This window comes from Salvelinus namaycush, chromosome 7, assembly GCF_016432855.1.
Source record: "Salvelinus namaycush isolate Seneca chromosome 7, SaNama_1.0, whole genome shotgun sequence".
Taxonomy (NCBI): domain Eukaryota; kingdom Metazoa; phylum Chordata; class Actinopteri; order Salmoniformes; family Salmonidae; genus Salvelinus; species Salvelinus namaycush.
The window spans coordinates 54,804,282-54,826,781 of record NC_052313.1 but is presented as its reverse complement, the minus strand read 5'-3'; the positions used below and the strand labels follow the sequence as shown (position 1 = coordinate 54,826,781).

The window sequence follows — 22,500 nt, the reverse complement described above, 5'->3', positions numbered from 1 at the left end:
TTGCCTCTCTGTTCTCAACGTGCCCCATATATCTCATTATATCCCGTCTTGCCTCTCTGTTCTCAACATGCCCCATATATCTCATTATATCCCGTCTTGCCTCTCTGTAAATTTCAAGCTCCTTTTCGTGAGGACCGCAAAAAATCAATGGTTCTCAACCCCGCTCTTTGACAACCCAGCAGAGTACCATAGCATCCACATGCTACCATCTGCTGCTTGGAACATGAGTCTTCCAATTGCCTCTTAATGTTTTCAATCACTAGTAGGGTTGTTTTTCTGGTCCTTGACTCAGGTGCAAAATGTTCCCCAAGGTCTGCCTTGTGTGTTGAGTAGCCTAAAATAGGGAAGGGAAGAGGGGGGATAGGGTAGAGGTATATAGAGAGGGATGGAAGGATAGAGGGGTAGAGAGAGGGAGGATAGGGTAGAGGTATATAGAGAGGGATGGAAGGATAGAGGGATAGAGAGAGGGAGGATAGGGTAGAGGGATAGAGAGAGGGATGGAAGGATAGAGGGATAGAGAGAGGGAGGATAGGGTAGAGGGATAGAGAGAGGGAGGGAAGGATAGAGGGATAGAGAGAGGGAGGGAAGGATAGAGGGTTAGAGAGAGGGAGGATAGGGTAGAGGGATAGAGAGAGGGATGGAAGGATAGAGGGATAGAGAGAGGGAGGGAAGGATAGAGGGATAGAGAGAGGGAGGGAAGGATAGAGGGTTAGAGAGAGGGAGGGAAGGATAGGGATAGAGAGAGGGAGGGAAAGCTAGAGGGATAGAGAGAGGGAGAGAAGGATAGAGGGAGAGAAGGAAGGAAAGAGGATGGAAGGATAGAGAGAGGGAGGGAAAGCTAGAGGGATAGAGAGAGGGAGGATAGGGTAGAGGGATAGAGAGAGGGAGGGAAGGATAGAGGGATAGAGAGAGGGAGGGAAGAATAGAGGGATAGAGAGAGGGATGGAAGGATAGAGGGATAGAGAGAGGGAGGGGAGGATAGAGGGATAGAGAGAGGGAGGATAGGGTAGAGGGATAGAGAGAGGGACGGAAGGATAGAGGGATAGAGAGAGGGAGGGAAGAATAGAGGGATAGAGAGAGGGATGGAAGGATAGAGGGATAGAGAGAGGGAGGGGAGGATAGAAGGATAGAGAGAGGGAGGGAAGGATAGAGGGATAGAGAGAGGGAGGGAAGGATAGGGATAGAGAGAGGGAGGGAAAGCTAGAGGGATAGAGAGAGGGAGAGAAGGATAGAGGGATAGAGAGAGGGAAGGAAGGAAGGATAGAGGGATAGAGAGAGGGAGGGAAGGATAGAGGGAGAGAGGGAAGGAAAGAGGATGGAGGGAGGGAGGGAGGGAGGGAGGGAGGGAGGGAGGGAGGGAGGGAGGGAGGGAGGGAATGTTTAAGAGAGGAGAGGGTTAGCAAACATTTAAAAGGAAGATGAAAAAATCCTGTTAGAGGTATTGAAAATAACATTGCTGATTTATTAGATTTATTAGATGCTACAAAGGCACATAGCTAAAAGGAGACTCAATGGACAGAGCTGTATCTCCTCAACATACACAGTACTTCATTATGAATAATACTTCACAGAACTTCATTATGAATAATACTTCACAGTACTTTCATTATGTATAATACTTCACAGTATTTCATTATGTATAATACTTCACAGTACTTGATTATGAATAATACTTCACAGTACTTAATTGTGTCTAATACTTAACAGTACTTCATTATGAATAATACTTCACAGTACTCCATTATGAATAATACTTCACAGAACGTCATTATGTATAACACACACACACACACACACACACACACACACACACACACACACACACACACACACACACACACACACACACACACACACACACACACACACACACACACACACACACACACAGTTCCATAATGTACTGGAGCCATACATGTTGGTGACATACGGGTCTCTGACTCTGTCTGCAGGACGCCCCTGATCGCGGCCCTGGTGATCGGTGCTCTGTTTGTCATCGTCATCGTGGCGCTGAGCGTGGCGGTCTACGTGCGCCGTAAGAGCATCAAGAAGAAGAGGGCTCTGCGCCGCTTCCTGGAGACAGAGGTGAGGGGTCAAGGGTCATCCAGGGTTCATTGTTACTCAACCAATCAGCTCAGGGAATTAGACATTACATTACTATACTGGTGTGGGGTTATGAGTGGATATTATGTGAAGGATTTCACAGCATGTACTTTATGTATATCTGAAAAGGATACGATCTCTGTAAACGCTGACATGGTGTTGAACAAGAGACAGTAGCTCCACATGTACTCTACACATCGTAGTGCACTGTGTCAAAGTGGAGACTTCCAAACTGTTTAACTCCACACCGTAGCTTGCTAAACCTTGGACAGAATATTTAACTGACCCATAAAGTATACAACTACCTCAACATTATGCCTTCTCCATCTCTTGTTGTTTGAGCATTGAGATGAAGTTCCAGGGATTTATTACTAGACTGGAGAATACACTTGGTATTCATTGGAGGGGATGTGTGTGTGTGTGTGTGTGCGTTCACTTGTGGAGACAGGCCAGTACATCAGGAGACGTGGAGGAGGCCGTAGGAGGGCAACAACCCAGCAGCAGGACCGCTACCTCCGCCTTTGTGGAAGAAGGTGCACTGCCAGAGCCCTGCAAAATGACCTCCAGCAGGCCACAAATGTGCATGTGTCAGCATATGGTCTCACAAGGGGTCTGAGGATCTCATCTCGGTACCTAATGGCAGTCAGGCTACCTCTGGCGAGCACATGGAGGGCTGTGCGGCCCCACAAAGAAATGCCACCCCACACCATGACTGACCCATCGCCAAACCGGTCATGCTGGAGGATGTTGCAGGCAGCAGAACGTTCTCCACGGCGTCTCCAGACTCTGTCACGTCTGTCACATGTGCTCATGTGCTCAGTGTGAACCTGCTTTCATCTGTGAAGAGCACAGGGCGCCAGTGGCGAATTTGCCAATCTTGGTGTTCTCTGGCAAATGCCAAACGTCCTGCACGGTGTTGGGCTGTAAGCACAACCCCCACCTGTGGACGTCGGGCCCTCATACCACCCTCATGGAGTCTGTTTCTGACCGTTTGAGCAGACACATGCACATTTGTGGCCTGCTGGAGGTCATTTTGCAGGGCGCTGGCAGTGCACCTCCTTGCACAAAGGCGGAGGTAGCGGTCCTGCTGCTGGGTTGTTGCCCTCCTACGGCCTCCTCCACGTCTCCTGATGTACTGGCCTGTCTCCTGGTAGCGCCTCCATGCTCTGGACACTACGCTGACAGACACAGCAAACCTTTTTGCCACAGCTCGCATTGATGTGCCATCCTGGATGAACTGCACTACCTGAGCCACTTGTGTGGGTTGTAGACTCCGTCTCATGCTACCACTAGAGTGAGAGCACCGCCAGCATTCAAAAGTGACCAAAACATCAGCCAGGAAGCATAGGAACTGAGAAGTGGTCTGTGGTCACCACCTGCAGAATCACTCCTTTTTTGGGGGTGTCTTGCTAAATGCCTATAATTTCCACCTTTTGTCTATTCCATTTGCACAACAGCATGTGAAATTTATTGTCAATCAGTGTTGCTTCCTAAGTGGACAGTTTGATTTCACAGAAGTGTGATTGACTTGGAGTTACATTGTGTTGTTTAAGTGTTCCCTTTATTTTTTTGAGCAGTGTACTATGCTGTCCAGCAGCCCTTCTCCTCTCTGATTGGTTGAAATGGGTTTTTTGATGTGCTATGCTGTCCAGCAGCCCTTCTTCTGGCTGATGAAACAGTGAGTTTTTTCAGAGCCATGGAGAATTTAGAATATGACACCTGTCTCTCTGTAGAAGGTTAGAGAGAGAGAGAGAGAGAGAGGGAGAGAGACAGAGACAGAGAGAGTGAGAGAGACAGAGAGAGAGAGAGAGAGAGAGAGAGAGAGAGAGAGAGAGAGAGAGAGAGAGAGAGAGAGAGGGAGAGAGAGACTGAGAGACAGAGAGACAGAGAGACAGAGAGACAGAGAGAGAGAGAGAGAGAGAGAGAGAGAGAGAGAGAGAGAGAGAGAGAGAGAGAGAGAGAGAGAGAGAGAGAGAGAGAGAGAGAGAGAGAGAGAGAGAGAGATTGTCATATCCTGACCATAGAAAGCCTTTATTTTCTATGGTAGAGTAGGTCAGGGCGTGACTAGGGGGTTAGTCTAGTTTATATTTTCTATGTGGGGTTCTAGTTTTGTTTTCTATGTTGGTGATTGGTATTATTCCCAATTAGAGGCAGCTGGTAATCGTTGTCTCTAATTGGGGATCATATTTAGGTGGCCTTTTTCCACCTGTGTGTTATGGGATATTGTTTTTGAGTTATTGCACGTAGCATCTCTGTAGTCACGGTTCATTGTTAGTTTATTGTTTATTTGTTTTTGTCTTTGCTTAGTTTCACTTTCTAATAAATAATGTGGAACTCAACATCCGCTGCGCCTTGTCCGATATTCATTCCAACGAACGTGACAGAGATGAGACAGAGATTAGAGAGACAGAGATTAGATAGACAGGGAGATATCTATATCTCCTCTATATCTCCACTCAATTCAATTCAATTCAAGGGGCTTTATTGGCATGGGAAACATATGTTTACATTGCCAAAGCAAGTGAGGTAGATAATATACAAAAGTGAAATAAACAATAAAAATTAACAGTAAACATTACACTCATAGAAGTTTCAAAAGAATAAAGACATTGTCATGTTTTGTCTTTCATCATGTCTTGTCCCTGTGCTTCCCTCTGCTGGTCTTATTAGGTTCTTTCCCTCTTTCTCTCTCTCTATCGTTCCGTTCCTGCTCCCAGCTGTTTCTCATTCTCCTAACGACCTCATTTACTCTTTCACACCTGTCCCCTATTTTGCCCTCTGATTAGAGTCCCTATTTCTCCCTCTGTTTTCCGCTTCTGTCCTTGTCGGATTCTTGTTTGATGTTTGCTGTTCCTGTGTCCTTGTTCCGCCCTGTCGTGTTCTTTGCCTTCTTCAGATGCTGCGTGTGAGCAGGTGTCTATGTCAGCTACGGCCAGTGCCTTCCTGAAGCGACCTGCAGTCTGTGGTCGCGTCTCCAGTCGTTCCTCTCTATTGACGAGAGGATTTCAGTTCCTGTTTTGGATTGACCATTGATATATCCAGGAGAATCATTATTTGTTTATTACTGGAATAAAGACTCTGTTACTATTACGTCGCTTTTGGGTCCTCATTCACCAGCATAACAGAAGAATCCGACCAAGATGGACCCAGCGACTATGGATTCTCTCAACACTGCCGTCGAGTTCCAGGGAGCAATGCTCGGCAGACACGAGCAGGAATTGTTTGCTGCTCGTCATGCCGTTGAGACCCTGGCCGCTCAGGTTTCCGATCTCTCTGGACAGTTTCAGAGTCTTCATCTCGTGCCACCAGCTACTTCCTGGTCTTCCGAGTCTCCGGAACCTAGGGTTAATAACCCACCATGTTACTCTGGGCAGCCCACTGAGTGTCGCTCCTTTCTCACCCAGTGTGATATTGTGTTCTCTCTCCAGCCCAACACGTACTCAAGAGAGAGAGCTCGGATCGCTTACGTCATATCACTCCTTACTGGTCGGGCTCGGGAGTGGGGCACAGCTATCTGGGAGGCAAGGGCTGAGTGTTCTAACGATTATCAGAACTTTAAAGAGGAGATGATACGGGTTTTTGATCGTTCAGTTTTTGGGAAGGAGGCTTCCAGGGCCCTGGCTTCCCTATGTCAAGGTGATCGATCCATAACGGATTACTCTATAGAGTTTCGCACTCTTGCTGCCTCCAGTGACTGGAACGAGCCGGCGTTGCTCGCTCGTTTTCTGGAGGGACTTCACGCTGAGGTTAAGGATGAGATTCTCTCCCGGGAGGTTCCTTCCAGCGTGGACTCTTTGATTGCACTCGCCATCCGCATAGAACGACGGGTAGATCTTCGTCACCGAGCTCGTGGAAGAGAGCTCGCGTTAACGGTGTTTCCCCTCTCCGCATCTCAACCATCTCCTCCCACCGGCTCAGAGACTGAGCCCATGCAGCTGGGAGGTATTCGCATCTCGACTAAGGAGAGGGAACGGAGAATCACCAACCGCCTTTGCCTCTATTGCGGTTCTGCGGGACATTTTGTCATGTCATGTCCAGTAAAAGCCAGAGCTCATCAGTAAGCGGAGGGCTACTGGTGAGCGCTACTACTCCTGTCTCTCCATCAAGATCCTGTACTACCTTGTCGGTCCATCTACGCTGGACCGGTTCAGCTGCTTCCTGCAGTGCCTTGATAGACTCTGGGGCTGAGGGTTGTTTTATGGACGAAGCATGGGCTCGGAAACATGACATTCCTCTCAGACAGTTAGGGAAGCCCACGCCCATGTTCGCCTTAGATGGTAGTCTTCTCCCCAGTATCAGATGTGAGACACTACCTTTAACCCTCACAGTATCTGGTAACCACAGTGAGACCATTTCCTTTTTGATTTTTCGTTCACCTTTTACACCTGTTGTTTTGGGTCATCCCTGGCTAGTATGTCATAATCCTTCTATTGATTGGTCTAGTAATTCTATCCTATCCTGGAACGTTTCTTGTCATGTGAAGTGTTTAATGTCTGCTATCCCTCCTGTGTCTTCTGTCCCCTCTACTCAGGAGGAACCTGGTGATTTGACAGGAGTGCCGGAGGAATATCATGATCTGCGCACGGTCTTCAGTCGGTCCAGAGCCAGCTCCCTTCCTCCTCACCGGTCGTATGATTGTTGTATTGATCTCCTTCCGGGGACCACTCCCCCTCGGGGTAGACTATACTCTCTGTCGGCTCCCGAACGTAAGGCTCTCGAGGATTATCTGTCTGTTTCTCTCAACGCCGGTACCGTGGTGCCTTCTTCCTCTCCCGCCGGAGCGGGATTTTTCTTTGTTAAGAAGAAGGACGGTACTCTGCGCCCCTGCGTGGATTATCGAGGGCTGAATGACATAACGGTTAAGAATCGTTATCCGCTTCCCCTTATGTCGTCGGCCTTCGAGATTTTGCAGGGAGCCAGGTTCTTTACTAAGTTGGACCTTCGTAACGCTTACCATCTCGTACGCATCAGAGAGGGGGACGAGTGGAAAACGGCGTTTAATACTCCGTTAGGGCATTTTGAATACCGGGTTCTGCCGTTCGGTCTCGCTAATGCTCCAGCTGTCTTTCAGGCATTAGTTAATGATGTACTGAGAGACATGCTGAACATTTTTGTTTTCGTTTACCTTGACGATATCCTGATTTTTTTCACCGTCACTCGAGATTCATGTTCAGCACGTTCGACGTGTACTCCAGCGCCTTTTAGAGAATTGTCTCTACGTGAAGGCTGAGAAGTGCGCCTTTCATGTCTCCTCTGTCACATTTCTCGGTTCTGTTATTTCCGCTGAAGGCATTCAGATGGATCCCGCTAAGGTCCAGGCTGTCAGCGATTGGCCCGTTCCTAAGTCACGTGTCGAGTTGCAGCGCTTTCTCGGTTTCGCTAATTTCTATCGGCGTTTCATTCGTAATTTCGGTCAAGTGGCTGCCCCTCTCACAGCTCTGACTTCTGTCAAGACTTGCTTTAAGTGGTCCGGTTCCGCCCAGGGAGCTTTTGATCTCCTCAAGAAGCGTTTTACATCCGCCCCTATCCTTGTTACTCCTGACGTCACTAAACAATTCATTGTCGAGGTTGACGCTTCAGAGGTGGGCGTGGGAGCCATTCTGTCTCAGCGCTTCCAGTCTGACGATAAGGTCCATCCTTGCGCTTACTTTTCTCATCGCCTGTCGCCATCGGAACGCAACTATGATGTGGGTAACCGCGAACTGCTCGCCATCCGCTTAGCCATAGGCGAATGGCGACAGTGGTTGGAGGGGGCGACCGTTCCTTTTGTCGTTTGGACTGACCATAAGAACCTTGAGTACATCCGTTCTGCCAAACGACTTAATGCACGTCAGGCTCGTTGGGCGTTGTTTTTCGCTCGTTTCGAGTTCGTGATTTCCTATCGTCCGGGAAATAAGAACACCAAGCCTGATGCCTTATCCCGTCTCTTTAGTTCTTCTGTGGCTTCTACCGACCCCGAGGGGATTCTCCCTGAAGGGCGTGTTGTCGGGTTGACTGTCTGGGGAATTGAGAGACAGGTAAAGCAAGCACTCACTCACACTGCGTCGCCGCGCGCTTGTCCTAGTAACCTTCTGTTCGTTCCTGTCTCTACTCGTCTGGCTGTTCTTCAGTGGGCTCACTCTGCCAAGTTAGCTGGCCATCCCGGCGTTCGGGGTACGCTTGCTTCTATTCGCCAGCGGTTTTGGTGGCCTACTCAGGAGCGGGACACGCGCCGTTTCGTGGCTGCTTGTTCGGACTGCGCGCAGACTAAGTCAGGTAACTCTCCTCCTGCCGGTCGTCTCAGACCGCTTCCCATTCCTTCTCGACCATGGTCTCACATCGCCTTAGACTTTATTACCGGTCTGCCTTCGTCTGCGGGGAAGACTGTGATTCTTACGGTTATCGATAGGTTCTCTAAGGCGGCACATTTCATTCCCCTCGCTAAGCTTCCTTCCGCTAAGGAGACGGCACAAATCATCATTGAGAATGTGTTCAGAATTCATGGCCTCCCGTTAGACGCCGTTTCAGACAGAGGTCCGCAATTCACGTCACAGTTTTGGAGGGAGTTCTGTCGTTTGATTGGTGCTTCTGTCAGTCTCTCTTCCGGGTTTCATCCCCAGTCTAACGGTCAAGCAGAAAGGGCCAATCAGTCGATTGGTCGCATATTACGCAGCCTTTCGTTTCGAAACCCTGCGTCTTGGGCAGAACAGCTCCCCTGGGCTGAGTACGCTCACAACTCGCTTCCTTCGTCTGCTACCGGGCTATCTCCGTTTCAGAGTAGTCTTGGGTACCAGCCTCCTCTGTTCTCGTCCCAGCTCGCCGAGTCCAGCGTTCCCTCCGCTCAGGCTTTTGTCCAACGTTGTGAGCGCACCTGGAGGAGGGTCAGGTCTGCACTTTGCCGTTACAGGGCGCAGACTGTGAGAGCCGCCAATAGACGTAGGATTAGGAGTCCTAGGTATTGTCGCGGTCAGAGAGTGTGGCTTTCCACTCGTAACCTTCCCCTTACGACAGCTTCTCGCAAGTTGACTCCGCGGTTCATTGGTCCGTTCCGTGTCTCTCAGGTCGTCAATCCTGTCGCTGTGCGACTGCTTCTTCCGCGACATCTTCGTCGCGTCCACCCTGTCTTCCATGTCTCTTGTGTCAAGCCTTTTCTTCGCGCCCCCGTTCCTCTTCCCCCCCCCCCCCCCGTCCTTGTCGAGGGCGCTCCTATTTACAAGGTACGAAAGATCATGGACATGCGTTCTCGGGGACGTGGTCACCAGTACTTAGTGGATTGGGAGGGTTACGGTCCTGAGGAGAGGAGTTGGGTTCCATCTCGGGACGTGCTGGACCGTTCGTTGATTGATGATTTCCTTCGTTGCCGCCAGGGTTCCTCCTCGAGTGCGCCAGGAGGCGCTCGGTGAGTGGGGGGGTACTGTCATGTTTTGTCTTTCATCATGTCTTGTCCCTGTGCTTCCCTCTGCTGGTCTTATTAGGTTCTTTCCCTCTTTCTCTCTCTCTATCGTTCCGTTCCTGCTCCCAGCTGTTTCTCATTCTCCTAACGACCTCATTTACTCTTTCACACCTGTCCCCTATTTTGCCCTCTGATTAGAGTCCCTATTTCTCCCTCTGTTTTCCGCTTCTGTCCTTGTCGGATTCTTGTTTGATGTTTGCTGTTCCTGTGTCCTTGTTCCGCCCTGTCGTGTTCTTTGCCTTCTTCAGATGCTGCGTGTGAGCAGGTGTCTATGTCAGCTACGGCCAGTGCCTTCCTGAAGCGACCTGCAGTCTGTGGTCGCGTCTCCAGTCGTTCCTCTCTATTGACGAGAGGATTTCAGTTCCTGTTTTGGATTGACCATTGATATATCCAGGAGAATCATTATTTGTTTATTACTGGAATAAAGACTCTGTTACTATTACGTCGCTTTTGGGTCCTCATTCACCAGCATAACAGACATTACAAATGTCATATTATGTCTATCTACAGTGTTGTAACGATGTACAAATGGTTAAAGTACAAAAGGGAAAATAAATAAGCATAAATATGGGTTGTATTTACAATGATATTTGTTCTTCACTGGTTGCCCTTTTCTTGTGGTAACAGGTCACAAATCTTGCTGCTGTGATGGCACACTGTGGAATTTCACCCAGTAGATATGGGAGTTTATCAAAATCGGGTTTGTTTTTGAATTCTTTGTGGATCTATGTAATCTGAGGGAAATATGTGTCTCTAATATGGTCATACATTGGGCAGGAGGTTAGGAAGTGCAGCTCAGTTTCCACCTCATTTTGTGGGCAGTGTGCCCATAGCCTGTCTTCTCTTGAGAGACAGTTTTGCCTACGGCAGCCTTTCTCAATAGCAAGGCTATGCTCACTGAGTCTGTACATAGTCAAAGCTTTCCTTAAGTTTGGGTCAGTCAGTGGTCAGGTATTCTGCCACTGTGTACTCTCTGTTTAGGGCCAAATAACATTCTAGTTTGCTCTGTTTTTTTGTTAATTCTTTCCAATGTGTCAAGTAATTATATTTTTGTTTTCTCATGATTTGGTTAGGTCTAATTGTGGTGCTGTCCTGGGGCTCTGTGGGGTCTGTTTGTGTTTGTGAACAGAGCCCCAGGACCAGCTTGCTTAGGGGACTCTTCTCCAGGTTCATCTCTCTGTAGGTGATGGCTTTGTTATGGAAGGTTTGGGAATTGCTTCCTTTTAGGTGGTTGTAGAATTTAACGGCTCTTTTCTGGATTTTGATCATTAGTGGTTATCGGCTTAATTCTGCACTGCATGCATTATTTGGTTTTCTACGTTGTACACTGAGGATATTTTTTGCTGAATTCTGCATGCAGAGTCTCAATTTGGTGAGCGGACCCCAGACCTCACAACCATAAAGGGCAATGGGTTCTTTGACTGAGTCAAGTATTTTTAGCCAGATGTTGAATTTTATGTTCCTTTTGATGGCATAGAAGGCCCTTCTTGCCTTGTCTCTCAGATCGTTCACAGCTTTGTGGAAGTTACTTGTGGTGCTGATGTTTAGGCTGAGGTATGTATAGTTTTTTGTGTGCTCTAGGGCAACGGTGTCTAGATGGAATTTGTATTTGTGGTCCTGGCGACTGGACCTTTTTTGGAACACCATTATTTTGGTCTTACTGAGATTTACTGTCAGGGCCCAGGTCTGGCAGAATCTGTGCAGAAGATCTAGGTGTTGCTGTAGGACCTCCTTGGTTGGTAACAGAAGCACCAGATCATCAGCAAACAGTAGACATTTGACTTCAGATTCTAGTAGGGTGAGGCCGGGTGCTGCAGAATGTTCTAGTGCCCTCGAAATTCATTGATATATATGTTGAAGAGGGTGAGTCTCTCTATGTACTCTCTCTATATCTCCTCTCTCTGTCCTCTCTCTATATCTCCACTCTCTGTGTCTAGTTCTTCTATGTCCTCTCTCTCTATCACCTCTCCCTCTCTCCTCTCTCCATCCAACTCTTGAAACCCTTTTTATATATCTCTTTCTCGCATGTATATGTATATTCCTTTCCTCACTCTTCTGTAACTTCTAAGGCAAGGGGCAGATGAATGAAAATATAAGGTCTAAGGCTTTTTGAAGACAGATTTTTTTTAAATGCTTGTCTCTGAGACTGTGTGGAGCTACCAAGGACTTTCCCAGATTACTCTTTGACCCCTGACCCCTGATTTGAACATTGACTCCTTGTCTGTCTGCTGGAGCAACGCTAATAGGTTTAGTTGTCCCGCTGTGCTTGCTCTGTGGGCTCCACCTCCCCTTCTCCTCTGTTCAGAGCCAAGGGGCCATTTCAGCACCACATGCTAGAGTGGGCCAGTGGACAGCTCCCTTACTTGATTTCAAGTCAGGCATTAGATTTTCAGTCCCAGGGCACCAGACAGCCCCTCACTGTTCTAGACTCCTAGTCTTTGTTTTTGTCCAGGTTTACTGGGAATCATCTTTCTTTCATTATTTTTTATTTATTATTCTCTCTCGCTCTCTCTCTCTCTCTCTCTCGTTCTCTCTCTCTGCATTTTTTTTCACAGATAATGGAATACCTTATTTTATGGTTTGGGGGCATTGAGTTTCTTGTTGTTGATGTTGTTGTTGTTGTTGTTGTTGTTGATTCTGTAAATGCCACATTTCAAGCTCTGCATGGTAAAATCTATCACCCCTCTGCAGGGCCGTGCTGCTCCACCTCATCTGGCACAGGCAGGCTGGGATATTCTCCAGTGGAGTGTGTGTGTGTGTCAGAGAGAGGGCTCAGGGCCGTGATAGAGTGGTAGTAGGTTCACACGCTGAGAGGGCCATGCTGTTGTTATTCATTGGGACCATGACTGGACTGGAGGGCTGTTGGATAACAGAGAGAGTAAATTAATAGAACTTGCCTCTCTCTCTCTCTCTCTCTCTCTCTCTCTCTCTCTCTCTCTCTCTCTCTCTCTCTCTCTCTCTCTCTCTCTCTCCTTTTCTCTCTCTCTCTCTTTCTCTCTCTCTCTCCCTCCCTCTCTCTCTCTCTCTCACTCTCTCTCAATTCACTCTCTTTCTTTCTCTCTCTCCCTCTCCCTCTCTCTCTCTCTCAATTCACTCTCTATTTCTCTCTCTCTCCCTCTCTCTCCCTCTCTTTCTCTCCCTCTCTCCCTCTCTCTCGCTCTCTCTCTCTCTCAATTCTCTCTCTCTCTCTCTCGCTCACTCTCAATTCACTCTCTCTCTCTCTTTCTCTCTCCATTCCCTCCCTCTCCTTCTCTCTTTCAGTCAATGCTACTGTTGGCTCACTTCCACTAGCAATAGCTCAGGGCTTACATGCTAGATCAGACACATGATAATGACTCTGAATGACGCTGGGTGTGTGTAGTGTGTCATTGCAAAGCCGTGGGCAATGTCATGGACCCCAGTGAACGTCTCAGTGATCCTGCTTTTATATCCTACTGAATATCTATATATATGCACCTGACTGATTGAAGTAAACAGACACACACACAGCGAACAGAGACACACACACAGGAACATAGAGACACACACACACAAGATACACACACACACACACACACACACAGCGAGCAGAGACACACACACAGGAACATAGAGACACACACACACAACACACCCACACACACACACACACACAGCGGGCAGAGACACACACACAGGAACATAGAGACACACACACACACAGGAACTCAGAGACACACACACACAAGTCACACACACACAGCGAGCAGAGACACACACACAGGAACATAGAGACACACACACACAGGAACATAGAGACACACACACAGCGAACAGAGACACACACACAGGAACATAGAGACACACACACAGGAACTCAGAGACACACACACAGGAACTCAGAGACACACACACAGGAACATAGAGACACACACACAGCGAGCAGAGACACACATACAGGGAACATAGAGACACACACAAGACACACACACACACACACACACAGGAACATAGAGACACACACACAGGAACATAGAGACACACACACAGCGAGCAGAGACACACATACAGGGAACATAGAGACACACACACACACAGCAAGCAGAAACACACACGCATGAACATAGAGACACACACACACACACACACACACACACACACAAACACACACAGGAACATAGAGAGACACACAGGAACATAGAGACACACAGGAACATAGAGACACACAGGAACATAGAGACACACACAGGAACATAGAGACACACAGGAACATAGAGACACACAGGAACATAGAGACACACAGGAACATAGAGACACACAGGAACATAGAGACACACACAGGAACATAGACACACACAGGAACATAGAGACACACAGGAACATAGAGACACACAGGAACATAGAGACACACACAGGAACATAGACACACACAGGAACATAGAGACACACAGGAACATAGAGACACACAGGAACATAGAGACACACACAGGAACATAGACACACACAGGAACATAGAGACACACAGGAACATAGAGACACACAGGAACATAGAGACACACACAGGAACATAGAGACACACAGGAACATAGAGACACACACAGGAACATAGAGACACACACAGGAACATAGACACACACATGAACATAGAGACACACAGGAACATAGAGACACACAGGAACATAGAGACACACACAGGAACATAGAGACACACAGGAACAGAGAGACACACAGGAACATAGAGACACACACAGGAACATAGACACACACAGGAACATAGAGACACACAGGAACATAGAGACACACAGGAACATAGAGACACACACAGGAACATAGAGACACACACAGGAACATAGAGACACACAGGAACATAGAGACACACAGGAACATAGAGACACACAGGAACATAGAGACACACAGGAACATAGAGACACACAGGAACATAGAGACACACAGGAACATAGAGACACACAGGAACATAGAGACACACAGGAACATAGAGACACACAGGAACATAGAGACACACAGGAACATAGAGACACACAGGAACATAGAGACACACAGGAACATAGAGACACACAGGAACATAGAGACACACAGGAACATAGAGACACACACAGGAACATAGAGACACACAGGAACATAGAGACACACAGGAACATAGAGACACACAGGAACATAGAGACACACAGGAACATAGAGACACACAGGAACATAGAGACACACACAGGAACATAGAGACACACGGGAACATAGAGACACACAGGAACATAGAGACACACAGGAACATAGAGACACACAGGAACAGAGAGACACACAGGAACATAGAGACACACAGGAACATAGAGACACACACAGGAACATAGAGACACACAGGAACATAGAGACACACAGGAACATAGAGACACACAGGAACATAGAGACACACAGGAACATAGAGACACACACAGGAACATAGAGACACACAGGAACATAGAGACACACAGGAACATAGAGACACACACAGGAACATAGAGACACACAGGAACATAGAGACACACAGGAACATAGAGACACACAGGAACATAGAGACACACAGGAACATAGAGACACACAGGAACATAGAGACACACACAGGAACATAGAGACACACACAGGAACATAGAGACACACGGGAACATAGAGACACACAGGAACATAGAGACACACAGGAACAGAGAGACACACAGGAACATAGAGACACACAGGAACATAGAGACACACACAGGAACATAGAGACACACAGGAACATAGAGACACACAGGAACATAGAGACACACAGGAACATAGAGACACACAGGAACATAGAGACACACAGGAACATAGAGACACACAGGAACATAGAGACACACACAGGAACATAGAGACACACAGGAACATAGAGACACACAGGAACATAGAGACACACAGGAACATAGAGACACACGGGAACATAGAGACACACAGGAACATAGAGACACACAGGAACATAGAGACACACGGGAACATAGAGACACACAGGAACATAGAGACACACAGGAACATAGAGACACACAGGAACATAGAGACACACAGGAACATAGAGACACACAGGAACATAGAGACACACAGGAACATAGAGACACACAGGAACATAGAGACACACGGGAACATAGAGACACACAGGAACATAGAGACACACACAGGAACATAGAGACACACGGGAACATAGAGACACACACAGGAACATAGAGACACACAGGAACATAGAGACACACGGGAACATAGAGACACACAGGAACATAGAGAGACACACACATACACACCAACAAACGAACACACACACACACTGACTGACAGATATATGGTCTCATTATGGTGTTTGATGACCGATGCTGAGCTGGTTGATTATGTCGGTGATAAACCTATATGAAGGGCCCTGATAGGCTGATTGGCTCATTAAGATATGTATTGATTGGTCGGCTGATGGAGGTATTGACCATGTGTGTGTGTGTGTGTGTGTGTGCGCCTCCCGGTGTGTGTGTGTGCGTTTGTATGTGTGTGTGTATGTGGGCCTGTGTGTGTGTATGTGTGTGTGTTCCAGTTGGTGGAGCCCCTGACCCCTAGCGGCACGGCCCCCAACCAGGCCCAGCTTCGCATCCTCAAAGAGACAGAGCTCAAGAGGGTTAAGATCCTCGGCTCGGGAGCCTTCGGCACAGTCCACAAGGTACGGTTGGTTGTGCCTCTGTTTGTGAGTGTGCCTCTGTTTGTGAGTGTGCCTCTGTTTGTGAGTGTGCCTCTGTTTGTGAGTGTGCCTCTGTTTGTGAGTGTGCCTCTGTTTGTGAGTGTGCCTTTCGTTATTTTGCCTTTCGTTATTTTGCCTTTCGTTATTTTGCCTTTCGTTATTTTGCCTTTCGTTATTTTTGGTTCATGGTTCTGTCCTGATATGACAGATGACAGTGTGACTGTGTGTAATACTGTGTATGTTTGTGAGTGTCTGTCTTTTTTCATTGCTTCTACTCTCTGAGATTGTGGGAAGGGTTTATGTGTCTCCTTTCAGTGTGTCAAAGTGTGTTGATATGTCCATAGGAGTGTGTGTTTAACAGGTAACTCTCCCTGCCTGTGTATTTCAGGGTATCTGGGTCCCAGAGAGAGAGACAGTAAAGATCACAGTGGTAACTCTCCCTGCCTGTGTATTTCAGGGTATCTGGGTCCCAGATGGCGAGACAGTAAAGATCACAGTGGTAACTCTCCCTGCCTGTGTATTTCAGGGTATCTGGGTCCCAGATGGCGAGACAGTAAAGATCCCAGTGGTAACTCTCCCTGCCTGTGTATTTCAGGGTATCTGGGTCCCAGATGGCGAGACAGTAAAGATCACAGTGGTAACTCTCCCTGCCTGTGTATTTCAGGGTATCTGGGTCCCAGATGGCGAGACAGTAAAGATCCCAGTGGTAACTCTCCCTGCCTGTGTATTTCAGGGTATCTGGGTCCCAGAGAGAGAGACAGTAAAGATCACAGTGGTAACTCTCCCTGCCTGTGTATTTCAGGGTATCTGGGTCCCAGATGGCGAGACAGTAAAGATCACAGTGGTAACTCTCCCTGCCTGTGTATTTCAGGGTATCTGGGTCCCAGATGGCGAGACAGTAAAGATCCCAGTGGTAACTCTCCCTGCCTGTGTATTTCAGGGTATCTGGGTCCCAGATGGCGAGACAGTAAAGATCACAGTGGTAACTCTCCCTGCCTGTGTATTTCAGGGTATCTGGGTCCCAGATGGCGAGACAGTAAAGATCCCAGTGGTAACTCTCCCTGCCTGTGTATTTCAGGGTATCTGGGTCCCAGAGAGAGAGACAGTAAAGATCACAGTGGTAACTCTCCCTGCCTGTGTATTTCAGGGTATCTGGGTCCCAGAAAGAGAGACAGTAAAGATCACAGTGGTAACTCTCCCTGCCTGTGTATTTCAGGGTATCTGGGTCCCAGATGGCGAGACAGTAAAGATCACAGTGGTAACTCTCCCTGTCTGTGTATTTCAGGGTATCTGGGTCCCAGATGGCGAGACAGTAAAGATCACAGTGGTAACTCTCCCTGTCTGTGTATTTCAGGGTATCTGGGTCCCAGATGGCGAGACAGTAAAGATCACAGTGGTAACTCTCCCTGCCTGTGTATTTCAGGGTATCTGGGTCCCAGATGGCGAGACAGTAAAGATCCCAGTGGTAACTCTCCCTGCCTGTGTATTTCAGGGTATCTGGGTCCCAGATGGCGAGACAGTAAAGATCACAGTGGTAACTCTCCCTGCCTGTGTATTTCAGGGTATCTGGGTCCCAGAGGGCGAGACAGTAAAGATCCCAGTGGCCATAAAGATCCTGAACGAGGCTACGGGGCCCAAAGCAAACGTGGAGTTCATGGACGTGAGTATTACACTACAACTGTGTGTGTGTGTGTGTGTGTGTGTGTGTGCGTGTGCGTGTGTGTGTGTGTGTGTTTTACACACATATACCATTGTCTTCTCTGAGATATTAGTTGAGCTCATTCCATCTTCTGAAACCTCAGTCTAGTCAGGTTGATCAGTTCAGCCCAGAAGCTCCTCCCCCCAGCTTAATGCCTGACATGTAGTCTATTGCACCAGGTCTGTTCACATCACCACGTGTTTATATGGCATATAGCCTTGTCTGGATCACTGGGTAGAGGGTATGCAGGGAAGAGGACAGAGGGAGAGGGGGTCGAAGCTTTTGACTTGCCTTTGAGCCAAGCCTGGGTTGGGGGTAGGATAGAGGATGGGGTAGGATAGAGGATGGGGTAGGATAGAGAATGGGGTAGGATAGAGGATGGGGTAGGATAGAGGATGGGGTAGGATAGAGGATGGGGTATGGGTTAGGGGATGGGGTTGGATAGAGGATGGTGTAGGGGTAGGGGTAGAGGATGGGGTATGGAATTGAGGATGGGGTAGGGGTAGAGGATGGGGTTTGGAATAGAGGATGGGGTAAGGGTTAGAGGATGGGGTAAGGGTTAGAGGATGGCGTAAGGGTTAGAGGATGGGGTAGGGGATAGAGGATGGGGTAAGGGTTAGAGGATGGAGTAGGGGTTATAGGATGGGGTAGGGAATAGAGGATGTGGTAAGGGTTAGAGGATGGGGTAGGGTAGAGTCTGGAGTTGGGGTTAGAATAAGGGTAGGGTTTATAGGATGGGGTAGTGATTAGAGGATGGGGAAGGGGTTAAAGAATGGGGTAGGGGTTAGAGGATTGGGTAGGATAGAGGATGGCATTGGGGTTAGAGGATGGGGTAGGATAGAGGATGGGGTTGGGGATAGAGGATGGGGTAGGGATTATAGGATGGGGTAGGATAGAGGATGGTGTATTATAGAGGATGGGAGAGGGGATGGGGTCAGACAGAGGATGGGAGAGGACAGAGGAAGGGGTAGGAGAGAGGATGGGATAGGGGATGGGGTAGGGTTAGAGGATGGGGTAGGGGATGGAGGATGGGGTAGAATAGACGATGGGGTAGCGGATGGGGTTGGATAGAGGCTGGGGTAGGCGTTAGAGGACTGGGTAGGATAGAGGATGGGAGAGGATGGGGTAGGATAGAGGATGGGGTAGAATAGAGGATGGGGTAGAATAGAGGATGGGGTAGGATAGAGGTTGGGGTAGGGGTTAGAGGATGGGGTACGGGTTAGAGGATGGGGTAGGATAGAGGATGGGGTAGGATAGAGGATGGGGTAGAATAGAGGATGGGATAGGGGGTAGAGGATGGGGTAGGATAGAGGATGGGGTAGGATAGAGGTTGGGAAAGGGGTTAGAGATGGGTAGAATAGGAGATGGGGTAGGATAGAGGATGGGGTAGGATACGGATGGGGTAGAATAGAGGATGGGGTAGGATAGAGGATGGGTAGGATAGAGGATGGGGTAGGATAGAGGTTGGGATAGGGGTTAGAGGATGGGGTAGAATAGAGGATGGGGTAGGATAGAGGATGGGGTAGGATAGAGGATGGGGTAGGATAGAGGTTGGGATAGGGGTTAGAGGATGGGGTAGGATAGAGGATGGGGTAGGATAGAGGATGGGGTAGGATAGAGGATGGGGTAGGATAGAGGATGGGGTAGGATAGAGGTTGGGGTAGGATAGGATAGAGGATGGTAGGATAGAGGATGGTAGGATAGAGGATGGGGTAGGATAGAGGATGGGGTAGGATAGAGGTTGGGATAGGGGTTAGAGGATGGGGTAGGATAGAGGATGGGGTAGGACAGAGGTTGGCTTAGGAAAGACGATGGGGTAGGGTGGAGGATTGGGGTAGGGTCTATCAAGCACGCTGGTTGGAGAGAGAGGCATTTTGCCAAACCTAATTGAAAAGCCCCATCCTCCCTTCCTTCTCCCTCCTTCCTGTCTCCCTGTGGATGGCGTTGGACATCCAGAGCCCACATGGCTCCCCAGTTTTTAAACTGCAATCTAAAAGCAGGCCCACAGGCTGCCACTGGGACAGTTAGAGACAGACCAGGAGCCAACAACATTTACATTACATTTAAGTCATTTAGCAGACGCTCTTATCCAGAGCGACTTACAAATTGGTGCATTCACCTTATGATATCCAGTGGAACAGCCACTTTACAATAGTGCATCTAAGTCTTTTAAGGGGGGGGGGGGGGGGGGGGGGTTAGAAGGATTACTTTATCCTATCCTAGGTATTCCTTAAAGAGGTGGGGTTTCAGGTGTCTCCGGAAGGTGGTGATTGACTCCGCTGTCCTGGCGTCGTGAGGGAGTTTGTTCCACCATTGGGGTGCCAGAGCAGCGAACAGTTTGACTGGGCTGAGCGGGAACTGTACTTCCTCAGAGGTAGGGAGGCGAGCAGGCCAGAGGTGGATGAACGCAGTGCCCTTGTTTGGGTGTAGGGCCTGATCAGAGCCTGAAGGTACGGAGGTGCCGTTCCCCTCACAGCTCCGTAGGCAAGCACCATGGTCTTGTAGCGGATGCGAGCTTCAACTGGAAGCCAGTGGAGAGAGCGGAGGAGCGGGGTGACGTGAGAGAACTTGGAAGGTTGAACACCAGACGGCTGCGGTGTTCTGGATGAGTTGTAGGGGTTTAATGGCACAGGCAGGGAGCCCAGCCAACAGCGAGTTGCAGTAGTCCAGACGGGAGATGACAAGTGCCTGGATTAGGACCTGCGCCGCTTCCTGTGTGAGGCAGGGTCGTACTCTGCGAATGTTGTAGACCATGAACCTACGGAACGGGTCACCGCCTTGATGTTGGTTGAGAACACAGGGTGTTGTCCAGGATCACGCCAAGGTTCTTAGCGCTCTGGGAGGAGGACACAATGGAGTTGTCAACCGTGATGGCGAGATCATGGAACGGGCAGTCCTTCCCCGGGAGGAAGAGCAGCTCCGTCTTGCCGAGGTTCAGCTGAGGTGGTGATCCGTCATCCACACTGATATGTCTGCCAGACATGCAGAGATGCGATTCGCCACCTGGTTATCAGAAGGGGGAAAGGAGAAGATTAATTGTGTGTCGTCTGCATAGCAATGATAGGAGAGGGAGAACAAGCTGTTCTCCCTCTCACACACACACACACACACACACACACACACACACACACACACACACACACACACACACACACACACACACACACACACACACACACACACACACACACACACACACACACACACACACACACACACACACACACACACACACACACACACACACACACTGCTTAGCATCATTCACTGTCTGGAAGTGGATGTGTGTGTGTGTGTGTGTGTGTGTGTGTGTGTGTGTGTGTGTGTGTGTGTGTGTGTGTGTGTGTGTGTGTGTGTGTGTGTGTGTGTGTGTGTGTGTGAGTAGTTTGGAATAATTCATGTGAATGAATGATTATATTAACAACTCTATATTACTCATAAAGACACTCATAAACTTAAACACACACACACAGCTTTGCATCCCTGGAGCTGTGCCAGTCTATCACTGGGGCTGTGCCAGTCTATCCCTGGAGCTGTGCCAGTCTATCCCTGGAGCTGTGCCAGTCTATCACTGGGGCTGTGCCAGTCTATCCCTGGGGTTGTGCCAGTCTATCCCTGGAGCTGTGCCAGTCTATCACTGGGGCTGTGCCAGTCTATCCCTGGAGCTGTGCCAGTCTATCACTGGGGCTGTGCCAGTCTATCCCTGGAGCTGTGCAAGTCTATCCCTGGAGCTGTGCCAGTCTATCACTGGGGCTGTGCCAGTCTATCCCTGGGGTTGTGCCAGTCTATCCCTGGGGCTGTGCAAGTCTATCCCTAGGGCTGTGCAAGTCTATCCCTGGGGCTGTGCCAGTCTATCCCTGGGGCTGTGCAAGTCTATCCCTAGGGCTGTGCAAGTCTATCCCTGGGGCTGTGCCAGTCTATCCCTGGGGTTGTGCCAGTCTATCACTGGGGCTGTGCCAGTCTATCCCTGGGGCTGTGCCAGTCTATCCCTAGGGCTGTGCCAGTCTATCCCTGGGGCTGTGCAAGTCTATCACTGGAGCTGTGCCAGTCTATCCTTGGAGTTGTGCCAGTGTATCCCTGGGGCTGTCTATCACTGGGGCTGTGCCAGTCTATCCCTGGGGTTTGTGCCGTCTTCCCTGTGCCAGTCTATCCCTGGGGCTGTGCCAGTCTATCCCTGGGGCTGTGCCAGTCTATCCCTGGGGTTGTGCCAGTCTATCCCTGTGCCAGTCTATCACTGGAGCTGTGCCAGTCTATCCTTGGGGTTGTGCCAGTGTATCCCTGGGGCTGTCTATCACTGGGGCTGTGCCAGTCTATCCCTGGGGTTGTGCCAGTCTATCCCTGGGGTTGTGCCAGTCTATCCCTGTGCCAGTCTATCCCTGGGGCTGTGCCAGTCTATCCCTGGGGCTGTCTATCACTGGGGCTGTGCCAGTCTATCCCTGGGGTTGTGCCAGTCTATCCCTGTGCCAGTCTATCCCTGGGGCTGTGCCAGTCTATCCCTGGGGTTGTGCCAGTCTATCCCTGGGGTTGTGCCAGTCTATCCCTGGGGCTGTGCCAGTCTATCCCTGGGGCTGTGCCAGTCTATCCCTGGGC

The 22,500-nt window shown here is 49.1% G+C and overlaps 1 protein-coding gene across 1 annotated transcript in view; it reads left to right on the top strand.

The window, feature by feature from the left end:
- LOC120050848 (receptor tyrosine-protein kinase erbB-4-like) overlaps window positions 1-22,500 on the top strand; it is a 175,957-nt gene that overhangs the window by 102,528 nt on the left and 50,929 nt on the right. The window contains exons 18-20 of the mRNA XM_038997377.1: window positions 1,953-2,085; window positions 16,071-16,193; window positions 17,773-17,891. Of these exons, the coding sequence (XP_038853305.1) occupies window positions 1,953-2,085; window positions 16,071-16,193; window positions 17,773-17,891 (375 nt within the window). The remainder of the gene's footprint in view (window positions 1-1,952; window positions 2,086-16,070; window positions 16,194-17,772; window positions 17,892-22,500) is intronic.